At 39.0% G+C, this 20128-nt stretch overlaps 1 protein-coding gene across 1 annotated transcript in view; it reads left to right on the forward strand.

Annotated features, from left to right (window-relative positions):
* The window catches only part of NOVA1 (NOVA alternative splicing regulator 1), a 221073-nt gene that overhangs the window by 167724 nt on the left and 33221 nt on the right, over positions 1-20128 (forward strand). The window contains exon 3 of the mRNA XM_025203078.1: positions 7699-7842. Within this exon, the coding sequence (XP_025058863.1) occupies positions 7699-7842 (144 nt within the window). The remainder of the gene's footprint in view (positions 1-7698; positions 7843-20128) is intronic.

The raw sequence follows: 20128 nt of genomic DNA on the forward strand, positions 1-20128 counted from the left end.
TCAAGTACCCCCACCCAGATGCCTATCTAGCCTTCTCTTAAAGACCCCCAAGATAGGGGAGAGCACCACCTCCCTTGGAAGCCCATTCCAAATTTTGGTCACCCTCACCATAAAGAAGTTTTTCCTGATGTCTAGCCTAAATCTGCTGTCTGTCAGTTGATGACCATTGTTCCTTGTTGCCCCAAGAGGCGTGCTGGTGAACAGAGCATCTCTGATACCTTGCTGCGTCCCCCTAATAAATTTGTAGGTGGCCACAAGATCACCTCTCAGCCTTCTCTTGCGGAGGCTGGAGAGTTCCAGGTCCCTCAGTCTCTCCTCACAGGGCTTTGCTTGTAAACCCTTAGCCATATGAGTGGCCCTCCTCTGGACCCTCTCATTGCTATCCACATCCTTCTTAAAGTACAGTGCCCAAAACTGGACATAGTACTCCAACTGCGGTCTGACCAATGTCACATAGAGGGGAAGTATCACATGCTTCATTCTATTTGTCATGCATCTGCTGCTGCATGATAAAGTGTGGTTAGCTTTGCTGATGATTTCCTCCCACTGACGACTCATGTTCATTTTGGAGTCCACTTTGACTCTAGTATCCCTTTCCACTTCTGTGCTGCTGAGAGGGTCATTTCCTAGCCAGTAGGTGTGCTGAATATTTTTACACCCTAGGTGCAGCACTCTGCATTTGTCCTTGTTGTACTGCATCTTATTATTTTCTGTCTACTGTTCCAACCTGTCCAGGTCTGCCTGCAATCGTTCCCTACCCTCCAGAGTGTTCACTTCACCCCACAATTTAGTATCATCTGCAAACTTGAACAGAGTACACTTCACACCCATATCCAAGATGCACCATGGTGTCTCCAGGAGCAGGTTGGAAGGGGGCCAGTAGCTGCATGGAGCCCATGGCTGATGGGAAGCAGCACTTGCCTGGCCCCAGTCAGGGTTTTGTCCTTTGTTCCATTGATTCACTCTGTTCCCAGGTGCTGCTGCTGTCAAGGTCAGGGGAGGGAAGCTGGCAAGATCATGCTGGAAATGGAACCGCCTGAGTCAAGCCAGCCCAGCTGGCAGCAGTCGGTGTTCAACCATGGGGTTCCAGTCCTAGCCCCATGGTTAGGACTGGAACCCCATGGTTACAGGGGAAGGAACTTCAGCTGGGAGCTGGGGACTGGCCTGGGGCAGGAAGGGAATCCTCTGAGCCCTTCCTGAAGCTGCTCCAGCACGCAGGTCCTGGGGTTCAGACAAAACTTGGATCGGGAAGGGGCATTCCATGCCCTGCTGACCCAGGCTAGGAATGCAGGGTTCACTGCTAGCACCACCCCCCACAGGCAGCTTGCAAGCCCCTCTCCCACCCGTGCCTCTGTCCTGCCTTTAGCTGACAACTGGCTCGAGGCAGGGTTGGGGACAGAGGTTTTGCTAACTTAGCTCTGTGATAGCCTGGTGGCAGCGTCTGCTGAGCCTTTTCTGGAGCAGGCCAACTTCGAGCACATCTTCCTGTAAAAGGGTGCTAGTTGGGGGTTCTCAAAGGAGCCTGGGAAAGCTGGAATGCCAGCAGACAGTGACCTAACTTGATTCGATAAGGGATCTGGTACAGAAGTTTGGGGCACCGGACTAACCTAATTTGCATAAATTTGAATGCATGTTAATCCAGGGCTCTGTTAGTCTGGGTTCCACCATTTTTAGTTTGGTCTTTGTGCCCCAAACTTCTGTATGGTTACAGGTTTGGTTTAGTTTCCATCTGTACCTAGCATTTATGTTATGGCTAAAGAACTGGTATGTGGTTTTAAAGGCTCCAGTTCTATTCAGAGGAGGATTCTTCAGCTATAGGTGCAGAATACAGCACCATGGCTAGGAACGGGCATTACACACAAACTGGTTTAAGTGATCAAGAACTCACTTAAACCTGTAACGGAGCAGATGTTCAGTGCACATAAACCAGTTTGAAAATGACTGAAACCTTCTTGAAATAAACTTGCTTGAATGTAGTATCAGACTTAACTGATGTGGGTCAAACCAGTTTATGCAATGTCTGTCCCAGGCCCCTTGCTGGTTTAACTTAAACCAGACTCCCCCAGCATCCCAGCATGCTCTCTGGGCTGGGTGAGGCCCTGTGCTCCGCAGCAGAGCTGGTTCCTCCCCTGTGCTCCCTGGCTGGAGCTCAACAGGGACTGCAGGCATCTGCCTGGCTTCCCCATGGTCCCCTCCTCCCCCTCCCACTCCCTGCTAAGCAGGAATTATTCTCCTGTCCCCTCTGCCTTACACAGAATCCTCTCAGCATTAGCTAGCAGACCACATGCTGGCTACAGTCCATGCTGTGGCAGATGGGACAAAGGCAGAATCAACAGGTAAGCTGCTAATGTCCCTCTGTTGTTTTCTTAATGGGGTGATAAACACTGAGTATAGGGGTAATAAACATTGTGTTATCAATTTCCTGCTGGGCTAATGGCGGGGGGGACCCCTCCCTAATCAGAGTGCCAGGGTCTGGCCATGTCCCCCTCAGCTCAGCACGGTGAAAGGGAGGGAGAGCTGCTTTAGTGCCCCCCAGCTTCTAGTTTGAGCCGCTACAGGCATGTGCCTCCATTTATTCAGTGCAGAGTCCCAAAGTCCAGAGTCCAAAAAGTGCAAGTACAATCTATGTAAGTGCAATTTAAGTATGTTACAGTGAGCACATCTACACGTACATGTGCACGTGCACGCCCCCCTCAGCTCAACACTGTGGAAGGGTAGGGAGGGCTGCTTTAGTGTGTGTGCCCCTCCCCCCCCAGCTTCTAGCCTGAGCCACTGAAGGCATATGCCTACATTTCTGGGATGTCTGTACAGTTACAAACTGATTCAGCCTAGCCAAGTTAGACTAACCTGCAAAAATTGAATCAGTTCTGGCTCAGGCTTTCTGAATGTCTGTCCCCAGCCCACAGAATGGCAATACGTTATGTATGTGTTGCATAGTATAAGATAGTATCAGATTCTCAAATTATAGTGCAAATAGAATTCCTTCTTTAGTATCTAAACTGTAATCTAATTAACTATTTTTTTTAACAAAGCCAGCTTCTAAAAATCAGTAATTAGGAGTGGTTCCTAACTTTAAAGATATTTCACAATTATCATGTTTCCTAGTTTTAAGTTAGAGACTAAATTAATTATTAGTGGGTCTTCAAAATGTGTAGTGCATAACAGACTGAGGGGTCTCTGGGGATGTCCATCTCTGACATTGTAGGAAATGTCTCAAGCCACTCTTTCTGATTCTTCAGCAGAAATGTTTCATGGATGCTATGTCCCCTTGTTTCACTTCCAAAAAAAAAAAAAAGGCAACTCTTAATTTTCATTTGACTAAAAATATACCACATTTTTTAAAAGGTATTATATATGTTCAAATGATGATAGTGCTGTTCAAGCCCATGGATGTTAACATTTAAGACTGAAACTCATTCTATGTTTCACATAGTATTGCTTTGTGTAGTAAGTCTACAGTATTGCAAGATTACCATTGTTTGGCAAGACCTGCAAACTACAAAGTGGTAAGCTGATTATGGAGTTTAAGCTTTACATTCAAGTGTCCTGCCTTTTGCAGTGTTTTCATCTTTTCACCATTATTTAATAGTAATATTTTATTATTCAATTTTCTGCCTTTTCCCTTCATCTTCCTTCCTATTAAAAATAATAATATGGAATTAAAATAAAATATTATACAGTTCACTCATTTATACAGGTACTCCTGATCTTACATGTAAATATTTAACCTTATTTTTAAGGTAATATATAGGGCAAGATTGTGATATTTAGATACCCCTCAATATTAAGTGAGCCTTAAAATCTCTCTCTGTTGGAAATTTTGCACAGGGGTCTACCCCCTTTATACTGTAGCTCAGCCAGCTCTGTGCTGCATGCCAGTCCTGCTCTGTACCTCAAAAAGTGTGAAACATATAGCAAGTCATGGCTTTGCCCTTCTCCCTGTTGACTTTAGGTTGTTACATAGCTTAGGAGCAAACTGAAATTCTTTGAGAGCCATACAGAGAAAAAGGGTCTGCTGTGATCTTCCAAAATAGCACACATTTAAATATGGGTGAGGCAGAATTTTTTTTAATTTACATTCTCAGACACCATGTTCTAGAAGCACAAAGCATTTCTTAAATCCTTTAAACCTTTAAACATTGTCTTCCCCATGCTCATAATTACAAAAAAGTATATACAATTGGAGACCAAAAAGAAAATCAATTTTAACCTGGATTGGACATTTTTAGTTAAGTTTTCACTTGTTGCAGAGTTTTATAAGGTCTTAAAAATAGTATGCAATAGATATTCTGACTGGTCCTTTACTATAGCCTTGCTAGAGGGCCTTCTATAATTACTGGAGAGCTTCAATAATGGTATGAATGTTTCAGACTGGAAATTTGAAAATCCTTAATGTGAATTCATCTTATAATTTCTAATCACTTTATACTTCTCATTCCCAGAAGCCTAATAACTTCTAAATTCAAGCGCTTGCCTAATGCAAAACACTTGCTAAATTTTTTAAATTATTCTGCACTGCATAGTAATTCAGAATTATTGAATTACTTCCTACTTTCTTTAATAAGCAATTCTGCATAAAAGTGTATTGCATAGAATTCTTGTAATACAGTCCAACATACATAGATAAAACATTTTTCCCATTAATATAGGATTTAAAAAGCCCTCCTTTTTTGTTTGAAAATATTGTTTCATAATTGGAATGAGGAGGAAGTAAGTATAGTTCACACACTACAATGTATGCACTGGTTATATTTGGGGATAGAGGGATTGTATATCTAGCTAAATTGTATCTTGTTATATATCATTTAGATTTTTTTTTCAGCTGTGTTATTTAGTGCACGAAGTGGCCATTTTTTCATGTTGCACTTTAATGGTATGTGACCTGCAGAATAATTAGTGTTAGAGAGGAACAGGCAAATGACTGCAACTTACACACAGCATAGAACCCAGTTCTGGCCTGTCACTCTTGGTGGTACAGGATGAGGCTTATTTATTATTTTTAGATAGAAAAATATTTGACAAAAATAGAGGCTGTGTATATAAGAAATCCTATTTCTCTGACCTTATTTGTATTAGTTTAAAACATAATTTGCTGTTCTAGTAAATTTAAAAAATGCTGGTAATGTAATTAACCAGAGAAACAGTGCCTTGGCCATAGATGTAACACACTTTGGTATGTAAAGTAATTTCTGCTCAGAATTTAGAATCATAGAAAAATCACTGGAATATTTTGTCATTGGTGTACGTATTTAGAAGAAAATGTGTATGCCCATATTTCTTGATTACAAAACCATTGTTTGTCTTTGATTATTCTTACCATGTATTTTTAACAAGTTTTTGTTCAAATAATGAAAGCTCCAATTTTAGGGAATGAGAGTCAGTAGCCAGCTGCAGATATCATCCATAAGCTGTCACCCCTCCTTTTTTTCTTTGCTGCCCATATTTTTCCTGCTTTAGGACATTGAATGTTAATACTTAATAAAGAATTGCATATAGTCTAGCAGTGTATATAACCTTTGCTATTAAAAATAGGGCATTTCTTAGTGTTAAACTGTACAAGCTTTCAGGTGAATGCAGTAGTTAAAATTGCAGAACTCTATGTTAGGCAGCTGTTAAATCCTATTTTTGTGTTGATTAATTACTGCTAGACTATCAGAAAATCAGATATGCACTTTATTAACATCAATTGCCCAAAACATCACATGCTAGAAATATATAATAATTGAGGCTAATAATCAGGCAGATATAACCCTCCTCAGCCTCAACTGCGATGTGGCTATAAATTGTATTTGGTTCTTTAAATATATATCTGGCCAGTACTTTTAGTATTAAATTACAGTGCAGACCAGAGTTTTAAGTTACAATGGACTGTTCAGCTTCATGGTAGTAGTACAGATACAATTGTAACTAGAATGATAAAAATTAATCTGTTATAGTCTAGAAACAAACTCTTCCTGTGTAATTCCATTAAAACCCAGGCGATTGCACTGATGTAACCTAATAGAATGAGCTCTAAGTGAAATCCACAATTTATTTTTCTAAATAATGCTAGTCTGTGAGAAACAAAGGTGGAGTGAAAGATATGGAAGACTCCTTTTTAACTGCCCTTCTTTTCATTACAATATCTCCTGGTTTTACTAGCACTACATAATTCAGCAGATACCCATTATTTTTTAGAGAGAATTGACCATGCTAGTGTGTGATAAGACATCTTTTGATAAAACTGCATCTTATGCTTAGGGATATATTCTTTTTTCTAAATGTCAGCTACAAGTTGAAAATATCAAGTAGGTCTATGTATTTTTTAATATGTTTTGCTTCTGACTGCTTCACTTGTACACAAACTTTGAAAACACAAAACAAAGAACTCTACATTGCTCAAAATGTAAGACCAAGTATTCAGCATTGTATGTGTATGTACAATTCAGTATTTTGCCAGAACACAGGACTTTCTCTATTCACATACTGACTTGCGCACATGCATTCAGGATTTTGTTAGTGCAAAACTATGCACCCAGTTTTTGAAATGAGTTTTGGTTTTTTTTAGGTCTGAATTATTGTAAGTACCAGGACTACACATAATTTAAAGTTAGGTTGCTATATTTCCACCTAGATTTGCCTCAGTTATATGAAAGCATAATGCATATCATTGTACAGCATTTTAACTTAGAATACTATTGGTGTACTTTCAGATTTTCTAAGTTACTTATATATTACAAAGATGTTCAAAAACGTGTTTAAATGAGTATTGTATACTGTTATGAAAATTAATATCTGACATTCTCACTATATGAACAGAAAATTTTGTTAGGAATAATGTTTAAGAGAGTTATATGTGTGTATATATTTTTCAAGAGAAGTGCTTTTTGATAACCAATGTGTTCAATTAATGTTAAGTATATGTATATTATTTAGCAAAATCTTATCAATAAATATGACTCATAATTATTTTTGTGTTTATTTTGAACACAGGCTGGTGCTACATTATTAACCTTTACCCTAATTAAATAATGATCTTTTTACACTAATGATAAATATATTGTAGTAATTTGTTGTGATGGCATTAGTTGCATGTTTGTTTATAAGATTGATGTTTACATTTTTCACACGTGCCTCTTGATTAAAAAAATCAATGAATATTTTAACAGCTAATTTATTGCTGAAAATTCAGTAGCTTGAATTCAATTATTTTAAGATATGGATAACAAATTATTTTGGAATCAGCTTGTTGGATATACTCTATAAAAAGACTGGATGAAAAAATTGTATATCAAAGTAAATTTCACTACTTCTTCCAAACAGTAGCCCTATTTGTTTACAGAAACATTACTGTTTTCAGTGTGCTCATTGAACTTGCTGGAATTTGTGTTTACTTTAGTCTTTTTTTTCCCCAAGAAGAGGAGAGGGGAAAGAAAATATTCCTCATGTAGTCAGCATACCTTTTAGTATCTATGTGAGTTCACCATCTTGATTTCAAGTCATGAATTTGTTTTTACACACATATGCATGCATACTTACATGCATTACTTATTTACTCAATTGACTTTAAATTCCATTAAGTTCGAATGAGTAGGAGAAGGATTTTGGTCTTTTTTATTCTTTTAATTTTCTAGTTACATTACTTTTGTTTATTTATTTTTGACTGTTCAGTCTAAGGCTTGTAAAGGTTGATTTGCTCCTGAACTGCTTTGTTCCCAGACATTGCCATCTTCCCCAACTACCACCAAGTCCTCTCCATCTGATCCCATGACCACCTCCAGAGCCAATCAGGTACAGTATCATCCTACCATCTACACCATACTTTTCACGGGTGACAACATGCAGACTGGAGAAAAAGATATGGTGGGTTAAGGATTTATTCGTTCATTCACATGTATACACCCATAATCATAGATATCTAACACTGTTGCATAAGGAAAACTTTTCAAAATTTGGTAAACTGAATGGTAAAGTTTTCTCCATTGAGTATTTTTTTTGAATTTTTAAACATCTAATGACAGTAGAATATATTATAAATAATATTTATTTTATTTTTACCTTACTTTAATAAAAATGTATATATTTGTAGGTATGTATTCATGAATCTGTAATTGCAGTAAGTGTCTGTGTGTGTGTGTGTATATATATATATATGTGTGTGTGTGTGTGTGTACATATATAATCGCAAGATCCCTGTGTCATAGAATGGAATTAGCATCAATGCCATATTTAAATAGATAAATAAAATGGTCTACATTTAATTTTAAAGAAACAGAAACTAGGTTTATCCTTAATTGTGACATTTAATGTAGAGACAATAGTATTTATCCAGTTTATTTAACAAAATAAAATTAGTTGAAATTAAAATGTAATGATAAAAATGAAGTAAAGATAATGTTTTTAAAACATTTTAATGGAATTCATCTTAGTTTTGATTACTTCTTAGTTTGTTCTTATTTTTTAAAATGCATAAATTGTATCAGTAAATATTTTTAATTTCATGTTGTTTGAATTTTTCTTTTAGATGAGCTACATCTGTAGTTCATTTATTGTTAAAGATATCATGTTGCATATATTTTTGCTTTACTTGATGAAAAGTCCTAATTTATTTACTAAATACCTTCCACTTCAGAACTAGATGTGGGTATATCAGATACTATGTTATTCAGTGACATTTTAAGGTATACTAGTACATTGTTAAGATAAAAAATACTCTACTGTATTTTAATGATTTTTACATTCAGTATGTATTAAGAAAATAATCTGTTAAAATTGCATTATCGGAATGCTTTTCTCAGGTTTTATACAAATTTGATTTGATTCCCAAGAAGGATTTTCTTTCCAACAAGCTAATTTTCTTATGGATAATTAACACACCTATAAATTATTGCTAAACAACAAAGCTCAGCATATAGCAGGACATGCATGTATTAAAATAACATATAATATAGTTTTAATTATTGCAAGAGAATCTGTTAAAGGTGACATCTGGCACAAAAAATGATAAATCTAGAGAGAGAAATTGTATATCTAGAGGCACTAGTCAGAAAACTATGCTGTAGTGTCCAACAGATTGATATGCAAATCTTATATACAGCTGCCTGCCACTCCAGCAATGATTATTTTCCTTCACCAGCAGTTAAATGACAAAGATTAAACCTTTGCAAAGAGCAAGTCAGATTCTGTTTATGAATACTGTACTTGGCATGTCTTTTTTCATATCTTATATCAGATGTATGTGTTCTTTAATTACAAGGTATTGAAAATGTTGAGAAGCAGCTAATTATTTAGCTTTTTAATGTCCTGATTGAGTTTCTTTCTTCCTTTGTTTGTGTTGTTTTTCTAAATAAGTGGCTATCAGCTGATTTTTGAGGAAAATAGTCTTTTTATGTAATGAGAATTTTATTTAACATGATTTTAGGCATGTTTGAATAGCATCAGACATGCTTTGCTTTGGATCTGTTTCATGAAGTTTTTTACAATCCAAATTCTAATTTGAACTTTAGAGTAGGAAAATTAAATTTGTGTCTACTTCTGACAAATAGTATTTTACTACTTAGAAAAGTTGGTTTATGTTGAAGTGGTCTGTCATTATTCAAACTTCAGAAGTATGTATGCTTTTGTGCCTTGTCCATATCTCACATTACATTATTTAGTTCATTTTATTCATAATCTATTGTTTTTCAATCATTGTACAAATAATCCAAATCTCTTTTTGGATAGTATTAAAATTTTGTAAATGAAGGAAGATATGAGGATCTTAACTGACTCCTGAAGCTACATTTATCACTAAACCTTATTATTCTTATGAGTTTATAATCATTTTATACCACACAGTATTTCGTACTGGTGTCTATCCATTTCATCAAGAAGCATGTGGCATATGATAAGGCAATTAAAGCTTTGCTGTTCATTCTGCTGATAAGTGACGTAGCTAGCAATTGTTTCTAGACTGTAGCAGTGATTAACATTCAGCACCAGTATATCGACAAGTATCTGCACTGCGGCTGTCACATGAAAATAGGTTCCAGCACGGTAATCTCAAACCTGTCAGTAGTTGTGTAAGTAACCAATACAAGAGGATTACAGAAACACAACTAATGTCTGTTTTAATACAGTTCTTCAGTTACAAAGACTCTTAACCAAAAGTAACTGTAAAGATATTTTTTACAAACCATTGAATGAAGATAACATTACAGAGCTCTTTTAAGTGGACACAACAAGTCAGAAAATTTAGAGTGAGGTTTAACCTGCATTCACAATACACCCTGTTGTGCCTGTATTACATCTTGTGAGATTTAAGATCCTCTACTTTATTAATGATCTTTTATAATAAGATAGTACCTTGCATTCTGTTAACAATCTTGAGTAAGGATTCTGGGGAAGAAAGGTCCTGAGTACTGAGTACAGCCTGTATTGGTTGAGGGGAGGGGCAGAGGTGGCACGGGTGCTAAGGCGCATGGCTGACAACCCACTCACAGCGTGGCAATGTCAGATTCCAATGAATCTGTGAATTCTACTAATACCTTCTTGCAAGAACATGAAACAGGAAACTTGAGGAGAATTTAAGCTGGTTAGAGGGCTGCTGGGGGTCCTGCCAGTAGACTACCTCAAATAGATTGGAAATGATTTCATCTCCTGATGCTATGGTTTTTTCTGTTGTGTGAACCATGCCAGCTAGAACTGTGCTCCTTGTATTGTCTGCGTTGAGAGTGACTTTTGAACCCCATCCCCAGGCACACTTTCTTCCATTAAGTCAAGAGTTTGGGTTCTGCTGATTGAACCCATCAAAAATGTGCCTTTATTGTCTCCACTTTTTAATGTTTTGGTTTTTATCAGTGTAAATTAAACCATAATTAATTTTGATTATCATTGGCACATTTCTGGAATCATTGTTTTTTTTTCTTTTTTTTGCAAACCCAAAACTCAGAATTATAAAGATATTTTTATTCACGTTATAGTAGTGACTCTGTCAATCAGCAGTAAGTAGTTAGGGATTCTCTGAAATGGATTTTGCACATTGAAACAGTTCAACTCCTTCAAAACTGTGACTATGTTGTGTTAATTGAATTGCCATGCCAACAAAGACCTAAAAAATTTAAGAGATTTTTGTTCCAGGAAGCTATACATCTGCAATCACTATTGTTAAAAATGTATTGTTTATAATTTTCTCACCAGAATGCCCCTGAGCACTTGTCCACATTAAAAACTAATGAACTGCAAACTTTTACTACAGGGAAAAGAGCCAAAGACTCTTTAGAATTAGAGGCGATTAAAAATTGCATATAACTTCTTTTTCTATTATCCAATTTTCCTTTATTTTTAGCCTGGAAACTTAAATGTTGCTCCATCATGAACTTTGTCAGTCATGTTTATATCATAAACACTGGCAGGCATGTAACATCATATTAATATGGTGGATACTCCTGAAATTGGAGGAGTGTATCTTTGTTGTTTACAGGGGAAAAAAGAATTCAACTTAACTTTTCTTTAGTATCCTTCAAGTTAGGAGTTCTTATTTCTCTATAGATCTCTAAAAGATACATTTTAATACTTGTATTAAAAATTGATTGTAGAGTAACTAATATTTCTATAATGAAACAGGATACAGGTTATAGGATTGTTTATAGGATCATGTTTAGTCTATGTCTGTTTTGCAATGATTACTTTATATATTGGGAAAAATATTTAAAAAAAACCAATCGGTCTTGGCCAGTGGCTCTCAACCAAGGCATCATAGCACCCTGGGGTTCCTTGAGATTCTTTGAAGGGTTCCATGGGAACCACACAGTGTTGGCACTGTTAGTTTTACAAGCATGATTAACAAGGTAAAACCAGAGATTTCAAATAGAAATCCGTAACTGTGGAATTTCTGAATTACTTGCAACAGAAACATTGCTCTATTTTATTTCTGTAGGAAAAAAGGAATGAGAACAAAAAGCTGGCATTTTCCAAGGGGTACCTCAAATCTATCCAGGGATGCCTCAAGTCTAAAAAGGTTGAGAACCACTGGCGTATGTCCATTTTCCCCTATTCAGATGCATCCTATAGATGAATGTTCTTAAATAGCATTGTAGGGGAAAGATTCTGCACCACATATGTGTGTTCCTCCAAGATGTTTCATTTCTTCCTGGTATTTTCTTGCTTCCTAAGTATGATAATCATTACTAGTGGCATAGCAAAACTCCTACCCCAGCAGAATAAAGTCTTTGTGCAATCTGCCTTTCCCTTACCATAGGGCAGTTATCAGGATGTAATGCACATCTTCCATTATACACCAAAACATAACATGTAGGAAGACGAAATGTGAGTGTCTAACTTACTCATATGACTGTGACTAGGTGCAGAGTTTGGATCTTGATCTATCCTTTATGATTATATATATATATATATATTAGCTCTCTTCTCTTTGTGCCCTATTAATTTTTGTGTAGAAATTACACTAATTTTATCACTGGTGAGTTATAAGTCTGTTCTCAAATCCATCTAGTTCACTCTATCTATGTGTTATAGTAAAACATACGAAAGTAGGGCTGGAAGAGTCCCCATGAGGTCATTTAATCAAACCCCCAACTCAAGGCAGGATAATCCCTGATTTAACTATCCCACCAAGTGTCTTTCTAACCTGCTTCAAATTTTTGGGATGGAGAGTCCACAATATCTTGAGGTAGCTTTCATGCCTGACCACCCTATAATCAGTAAATTCTTCGTAATCTCCAGTTTAACTTTAACTGCAGTTTGAGGCCATTGTTCCTAGTCCTGTCCCCTATAGCTATCTCCACCCTCTTTGTAATCACTCTTTGGCTATTTGAAGGCTGCTATCAAATTCTGTCTGTCTTCTGTTCTGCAGACTAAACCCTTTATTTTTTTTCAGCCTTTTTACATAAGTCATGCTTCCCTGGCGGTTTGTCATTTTTGTCTCTACTGGACTTTTTCCAATCTGTCCACATCTTTTTTGAAGTGTGGGACCCAAAATTGGACATAGTACTGTAAGTGAGGCTTCATGGTACTGCAAAGTTGAAGAATCACTTCTCTTGATTTGCAATAGCCAAGAGATTTGCCAGGGGCTGTATTAAAAGTAAAATAGAATTATGTGGGTCTCATAGTGATGCAAAATCAGGAGGTGAATCACTTGTATGCATTCTGTCCATTCAGCTATTAGGGGCTAACTTGCTTCAAAATATGGATCAGGTCTCATGACATCCTTTTAGAACACAGGTGGCCTGCAAGGAGTGCATGATGTGCCACAGATGGCACAGGCAGCCTCCACTTGTTAAACTAGAGAGGGAGCAGGGAAAACAGTGGCAGATGGGGCAGGGACTAGAGAGCTGAGCAGCAGGTCAGACAGGGGAAGGGGATGTGAAATTGTGGAACAAGAAATCATTCATATATTGGATTAGGTTAAGTATGGTCTAACCCGGAGCTGTCCAGCTTCTAACACCCTGGGGGCTACATCTGCAACAGCAGCAGACTATACCAGGCAAGCCGCAAGCCACATACCTCATGGCTACTCCTCACTACTGTGCACGCACTATGGGGCACTGCCTCAAGCAATCTCCGCCACCTGCATTGCTGCTCTGTGCAGATGCGTGGGTGTAGTGCCCACCCTCCCACTGCAGTACAAGCTCTCACAAGTACCCATACTGCTGCCCCATGTGAATGCAACCCCTGTCTCTGGCTTGCTCCCAGTACCCGCAACACACATGCATAGCCCAGACTCACCCTCAGCTCCCCACAATGTTTTGTACTGTCTTGCCCCCTGAGGCAAGGGCAGAACACTTTAGCTGGAGGAGGGAGGGAGTGCTTGGAGACTCTGCAAGTCATATGATGGTATTTAACAAAGTAAGCTATTGTTAAAGCTTTTGCTTTTGCTATTGCTTACGAAAGCTTGTGCATCTCTGATTTAGTCTATGACTAATGTTAGTTAATGTACTTGAATAAATAACTACAGTTAGTTTACCCTGCCTTGATCATATATTCACCCTCCATTATCATCCCCTCAGTAACATGGGGACCCTAAGGAGGGTTTTGAAAATATTGATTTAAACCTTAACTTAGCTTGAATTTAGTATTCACAATCATATTTGGAATTTTTTCTGACCCAAATTCCAAAATTGCTTTCCATCTGTTTCCAATAAATTTATAAATGAGGGAGAGAGACAGCAGACAGCTGTTCTAATTTCTTCTTTTAAGAGTAGTAATTAGTAGAGTGTTATATGTTAAAAGTAATCTAAAACTGTAAGCTTTATCCATATTTGGTCCAGATAGACCTGATTTGTACATAGTGTACCATCGTCCATAAACAGTTGCTGACCTCTGCCTCATGTTTTCCATTTGAAAATGAAATTATTCATGAGGATTATAATTTCCAACATATTTTTTCACTTGTGTATGTTGTGATCTAAGAAATTGATATCTCAGTGTTTATTGCAGGATAAAGTAGCGTTCCAACCAGCCTTTACATAAAAAGCACTTCTTTTAGTTAAAATCTAGCTATGTTGTTTCATTAAAATTAGGTCTTGCAGAAGTACCACAGTGTGATTCAGTGACAACCCACTTGATTTTCATAACTTTCCTGATTTTTAGCCTAGTTAGATATGTCATTTCCATCTGGAACATAAACTCCTTCCAGTCCCTTTGTAAGCCCTTGAGTTCTCTGTTCCATATTTTCATCAGTTAAGTATTTTTGTTATGTGGGGGGTTTTTGTGGTCAGAGCTTGAGGAATGATTCATTAAGCAAACATATCTCTCTCTTAAAACCCATTCTCTATATTAATTCTTTTGACTGAGTTTAGGGCTCTGTTCTACTCTAAACATGATTGTGTCTACAGATTAGTATAGTTAATACTGGTTCTTGATTAATACATTTAATTTAACAGTTTTACTTTCATCAGCAGCTTAAGGGCCTTGTTACATATTAATTTTAGGTGGCTTGTGGACCTCTTAACCCCTGGATTGTCTACACATAAACAACTAAAACTAGTTTTAAGCACTGTTTAGGTGGCTAAAAGACATAGCACTCCAGCCTGTTTATTTTTGATCCATATTAACATAATGCATGTTACAGTAATGTGTAGCCACTCTAAGTTAATGTAAACACCCCACCCACTTCTTTCCCACCTGCAGGCCCAGATGAGGCCTACTCCCTGCCACCCACCACCCTTCCCAGCACTCCAGATCCCCCCACTCTTCTACGTACTTGTGGTTGCCTATACTATCTGTCCCAGGGAAGCAGGCAGGGAAGGGTTAACCTGCCTACCCTGCCACTGGCGCTCTCTAGGCTGGGCTCAGCCCAAAACAGAGCAGCAGCCTGGTAGCAGTAGTGCCAGGGGTTGGGCAGGGAGGTTGTCTTCCCTGCCTGCTCCCCTGGAACAGACAGACAGCACATTGTGGAGTGTGCGAAGCTTCTGGTGCTGATTCGATTTGGAGGAGATTCGGCTCAATTCGGCAGCTGAATCTCTGGATTGAATTGGGAGACCAATAAAAAGGTCCGAATTGATTGTAAACTCTTCAAATCAATTCAGAAAAGATTCGGAGAGATTCAGAGATTCAGGCAGTCCCCGCTTGCCGCTTCAGGGAGTTGGACCCAGAATTCGTGCCAGTAAGTAGGTGGCTAGGAGCAGCGGGGGACTGGAGGAGGGGAGAAGGGACCATGGGTGAGGACCCCTGCCAGGCTTCATCCCCTGCCTGCCCCCCCCAGCCCCTCTGAGCTCCCCTTGACCCCCACCCGCTCTCCCAGGCCCATCAATGGCTGCCCCACCTGGGTCTTTAAAACAAAAAACCCAAAAACTCCGCACTCACTTCTGGGGGCTCATAGCAGAGCCCATCATGCAGCACAGGGCAGTAGAGTGCAGCAGGGATGCCCTGCCCCGCCACCCCCAGGGCCTGGCAGCAACCGGTGAGTGCAGGGCTTTATTTATTTATTTATTTTAAAGCCAGGACACGGGCTGGGCAGCCATTGACAGGGCTGGAAGAGCAGGTGGGTGATGGGGCCTATTTGATTCAGAGATTGGCCAATTTAGCAGCGGCCAGATCTCCAAATTGGATTCAGCCAAATTGATTCGGGACAGTGATTCGAATCATTGAATTGAATCATTGTCCCCTGAATCAGCTGAATCCGAAGCGAATACTAGCCACTTTGCACAGACCTAACAGGCACCCACAAATAAGTATGGGGAGCAGGGGAAGAGCGCCAAGGGTCAGGAGGTCAGGGGGGTGTCCCAGGTGTGGCAGGAAACTGGGGGATCTGTAGGGGACAGGGAGGAGACCTGGAATGGGAGGGGCAGAGATTCTTCCCTTTCAGTCCTCCAGGCGCCTACTGGCCTAAATGTGAGACTGCTCCAAACTCAAGCTAGCACTAACACTGATCAACATTTGACCAGCTCAAAGTGCAATGTGTAACAAGGCCCTAAAATGACAGATAATTGTTCCTAGTAACTGGTCTGTGATGCCATTAATTTGGTTGGAGATAGCATCTTTAGCAGTGCTGAGGCAACTGATTTGGTTAGTCTTTTTCTGTCAGCTTTCCTATCCATAAACACACTAAATTGCATTGTTCCATGTGCTAGTAATGACATTCTTTGCCTCCCCTCTAAAAAATGTACCTTCTACTTATATATTATAGGATAGACAGATTTTTCCATGGTTCAAAACATAATATGGCTAAGTAGAAAGAACACAGATGCACAAACATTGGTTTTTACATTTTGTAAGTAGGTCAAATGAGAGTAGCTAAACTAGCTAAAAAAATATAGCTGCCTTTGCTGTGTGGAAAAATCCTTAGTGTTCCACTACAATAAGGTAATTTTATGGATTGTTAATTCCTTTCTGTATAAAGTAGCTTCTTGATTTCAATTGAATAAGAATGCAGAGTTTTGTCTCTTGGGGACAAATCCAAAAAAGTACTTTAATATCTAAGATGAAATTCAGGTGGATTTTAGGCGCCTTAGTTCAAATGAATGATCCACAAACAGTCACCCTAACAACTGAGGCATCAGAGAGTTGATTGGCACAAGTTTATGGCAGAAAATTTTGCTACTGTATAAAAAAAAAAAATGCTGGACTGATTCTGATTCCTCCTCCAGAGACTATTGAAGAATATGAATTGAAGAGCTGTAGAATTGAATTGAAGACCATATAGAAACTGGCATGTCTATCTTTGCATGTTAATGTGATGCAATAAACTCCGATGCTTATTATGCCAGAGTTTATTGCTCCCAGGTGCCGCGTCCACGTGCACATGGGACGACAGCATGTTGAGCTGGGTTGGAGCAACTGTGCCTGGCAGCAGGGTCAGAGGTCCAGCCTACCAGCCTGGAACTGCTCCAACCTGGTTCAATGTGCTGCAGAGGGACTGGCCGGAGCATGAGGGTGCTTCAGTTCAGGGATAGCGGGCAGGCTAGCCCCTCACTGAAGCACCTTTGTGCCCCAGCCAGGCCCCTGGGGTAGTGCCTATATGTGCGCTGCTGTGGAGTAAAAATCTCTGCAGCAAGGTAGTACTATCCTGCTGCGGAGTTAGTTTCCTGTGACCTAATAGGGCCACACTTGTAGATGCGTAATGTTTTCTGTGGAGCTAATTAGTCTACTCTGCAGTAAATGTCTCACATAGATGCACCCACAGTGTTGGGAACGAGAGTTAGTAGATCTCAGGACTCCTGTTTCCCGGATGAATCCCCTATCACTTGGCTTAGAGCCATGCCATCTCTTTGCATTTTTTCTTTCTGGACTCAAACTTTATGTTCCTTCCCAGTAACTCAGCTTTGCAGGGGAATGGAGAGTGTTAGTTAAGGCAGTCTTTTCAGAGGTAAGATATATGGATTTTGAATCCTGTGAGGCTGCAGAGTGCCTAGGACAGGGGTAGGCAACCTTTAACCATAAGTTGGAATGGCTCACTTTGGGTCATAGGCAGGTGCTAGGACCTGAGCACTCCCACCACTTGTCTGCACAGTGGCACAGGGAGAGTCTCTGCAACAGAAGCCCTTGTGCTGCCAAAGCCCTATGTCCACAGGTCAGATCCAGTACTTTGACAGGCCAGACACAGATCATAGGCCATAGGTCGCCTACCCATGACTTAGAACACTAGTTTCTCACTTCCTGGGCAGCTGCTCTGACCACTAGACTACAGTATAAGAGGTTGGCAGTGATGCTATCATCAGTTCAACCCCTGGGTCTTCAAATACAAATATGAGCCCTCTTGTTTTGAGTTTCGTTGTAAGGCGTCCAGTGTTCCACATTCACCGTATATCTGAATATGTGAATTTTACTTCTTGGTGGGATGCCCCAAGTTCCATTATAAAATCGACCTTTCTGTCAATGGCACGGTCTGGAATTTGGTAAGGAATATTAGTTCAGATCTATTATCTGGGAAGAGCTAAGGAACTACATTTTTCTGGATTGCCATTCAGTAGGAAGAATCTTGTATGGGTGCCAGGACCTCTAAGATGATCTTGCTCACTGGATTAAAATTTGTATTTGGACGTATTGTTTGAATAAATGGCAACCATACCAGATCCCTCTTGCCTAGTCTGTGTTCCATTCCTGAGCAGAGTTAAAGCTATGCTCTCTGTGTTGCTTTTCTTCTGCATCTGAATGTCATTCAGGCTTTTTTATTTTAATGTATAGGTCCATACTGATCTAGGTCTTTCTCTTTCCCACTAGTTTTGCAGTGGATGAGATCAAAATACCTCTTATAGTCTGTTAAAGCTAAAAGCAAAGAAGCTAAAAGCTTCTCTTGTTCCTTGAAGTCTCAGACCAGCAGAGACTCCCTATGCCAGGCGAAGTGTGACTGCGCCCAAAAGCTTGCAAAGAACTTTTTTCCAACTACTCAGTTGGTTTAATAAAAGATATCACATCTAACCAAGGAACCTTGCCTGCCTGTGGAAATACTGTGGAACTTATGTGGCTGCTACAATATCTGTTCTAAATTTTTTAGCACTTTATAAATTAAGTTGTTTGTGGATTTTCTATTTAGTATCTCACTGATGTATTGTTATTCATTTCACTAAGGGATAAATAGTCTGGCACTAAAATTACTATATGAAATCTTGTATAATTTACGTATTTTAAGGATAACCTCAGGAATGCTGCATGTTTTTCTGCAAATTTCCAGATTTTGACGGCTGGTCCTTCTCCATGTATTAGAGAGCAAGCTATTTCCAGATGTAAAAATACCTTCCTGAGTTACTTAAATATTGGGGAAAACCCCTCATCCTTTGCTTTGCCAAAATATTACAGTTATTTGTGCAGATGGTATGTAATCTTTCCAGGTCTTTTTTTTTCATTTACTTTGTAAAAATATCATTTTATGGATCTTTCAATCTGAAGTCAGTGACAAATTATAAAATTTCAAAGATTTCCTTTCTTATTTCCCATTCAGTCCCCTTCACTTCAGTGCAATTGCATTGGATACAAGTCAAAGCAAGAGTTGTTGCACTGATACTTTGCTGTCTAAGCATGGTTTATCACTTATTCCTAAGCTCTGGTTCTTAGGTTTGGCAATATTCCTTTCAGTATAGGACCATTGAGAGGAGAAAAAGCCATGTTTGTTGCTCTTTCCAAATTTGAAAGTAACCAAAGACCTCCTGTCTCAGAGGAGTGTAGAAGAGCCGTAAGACTGCAGCAAACAACATCTCTAATATACATGGTTTAAGCTTCACACAGCCCATACTCATGCCCCTTGGTCAAACTCTGACCCCTAGTATATCCCTGATGAATGTAAAGTTGGGGTCAACATAGAACCATAGCACTAGCTCTGCACTTTTTGGAGAAACATTAGGGATATGAAATGTCAGGGATATTTCCCAGAAGCCAAGAAGATTTTATAGCCTTTTATGCTGCTGCTGCTGTATCAGACATTTGAATGTCAGGCCCTAAATTTTCTCTTGTATGGCATTTAACTTCAGAACTCCTGTTAACTTAAATGCAATTTATGTGGTTGAACATTTTGGGGAATTTACGCAGTGAGAGAATCTACGTGAGAAATCTTTATTGTGGGCTCTCAGGTCTTATTACAGGATAGCAGACAGCACTGTCAGTATGCATGATTATCATTATCAGTGTGCGACAGCATAACTACTACAGAGCAGCAGAGAGCATATCTTGCAACAGGTATTCTCCTCAGATATTCTTAGATTAGGGAATCAGACTCTTT

Source organism: Alligator sinensis, unplaced genomic scaffold, assembly GCF_000455745.1.
Source record: "Alligator sinensis unplaced genomic scaffold, ASM45574v1 scaffold83_1, whole genome shotgun sequence".
NCBI lineage: Eukaryota > Metazoa > Chordata > Crocodylia > Alligatoridae > Alligator > Alligator sinensis.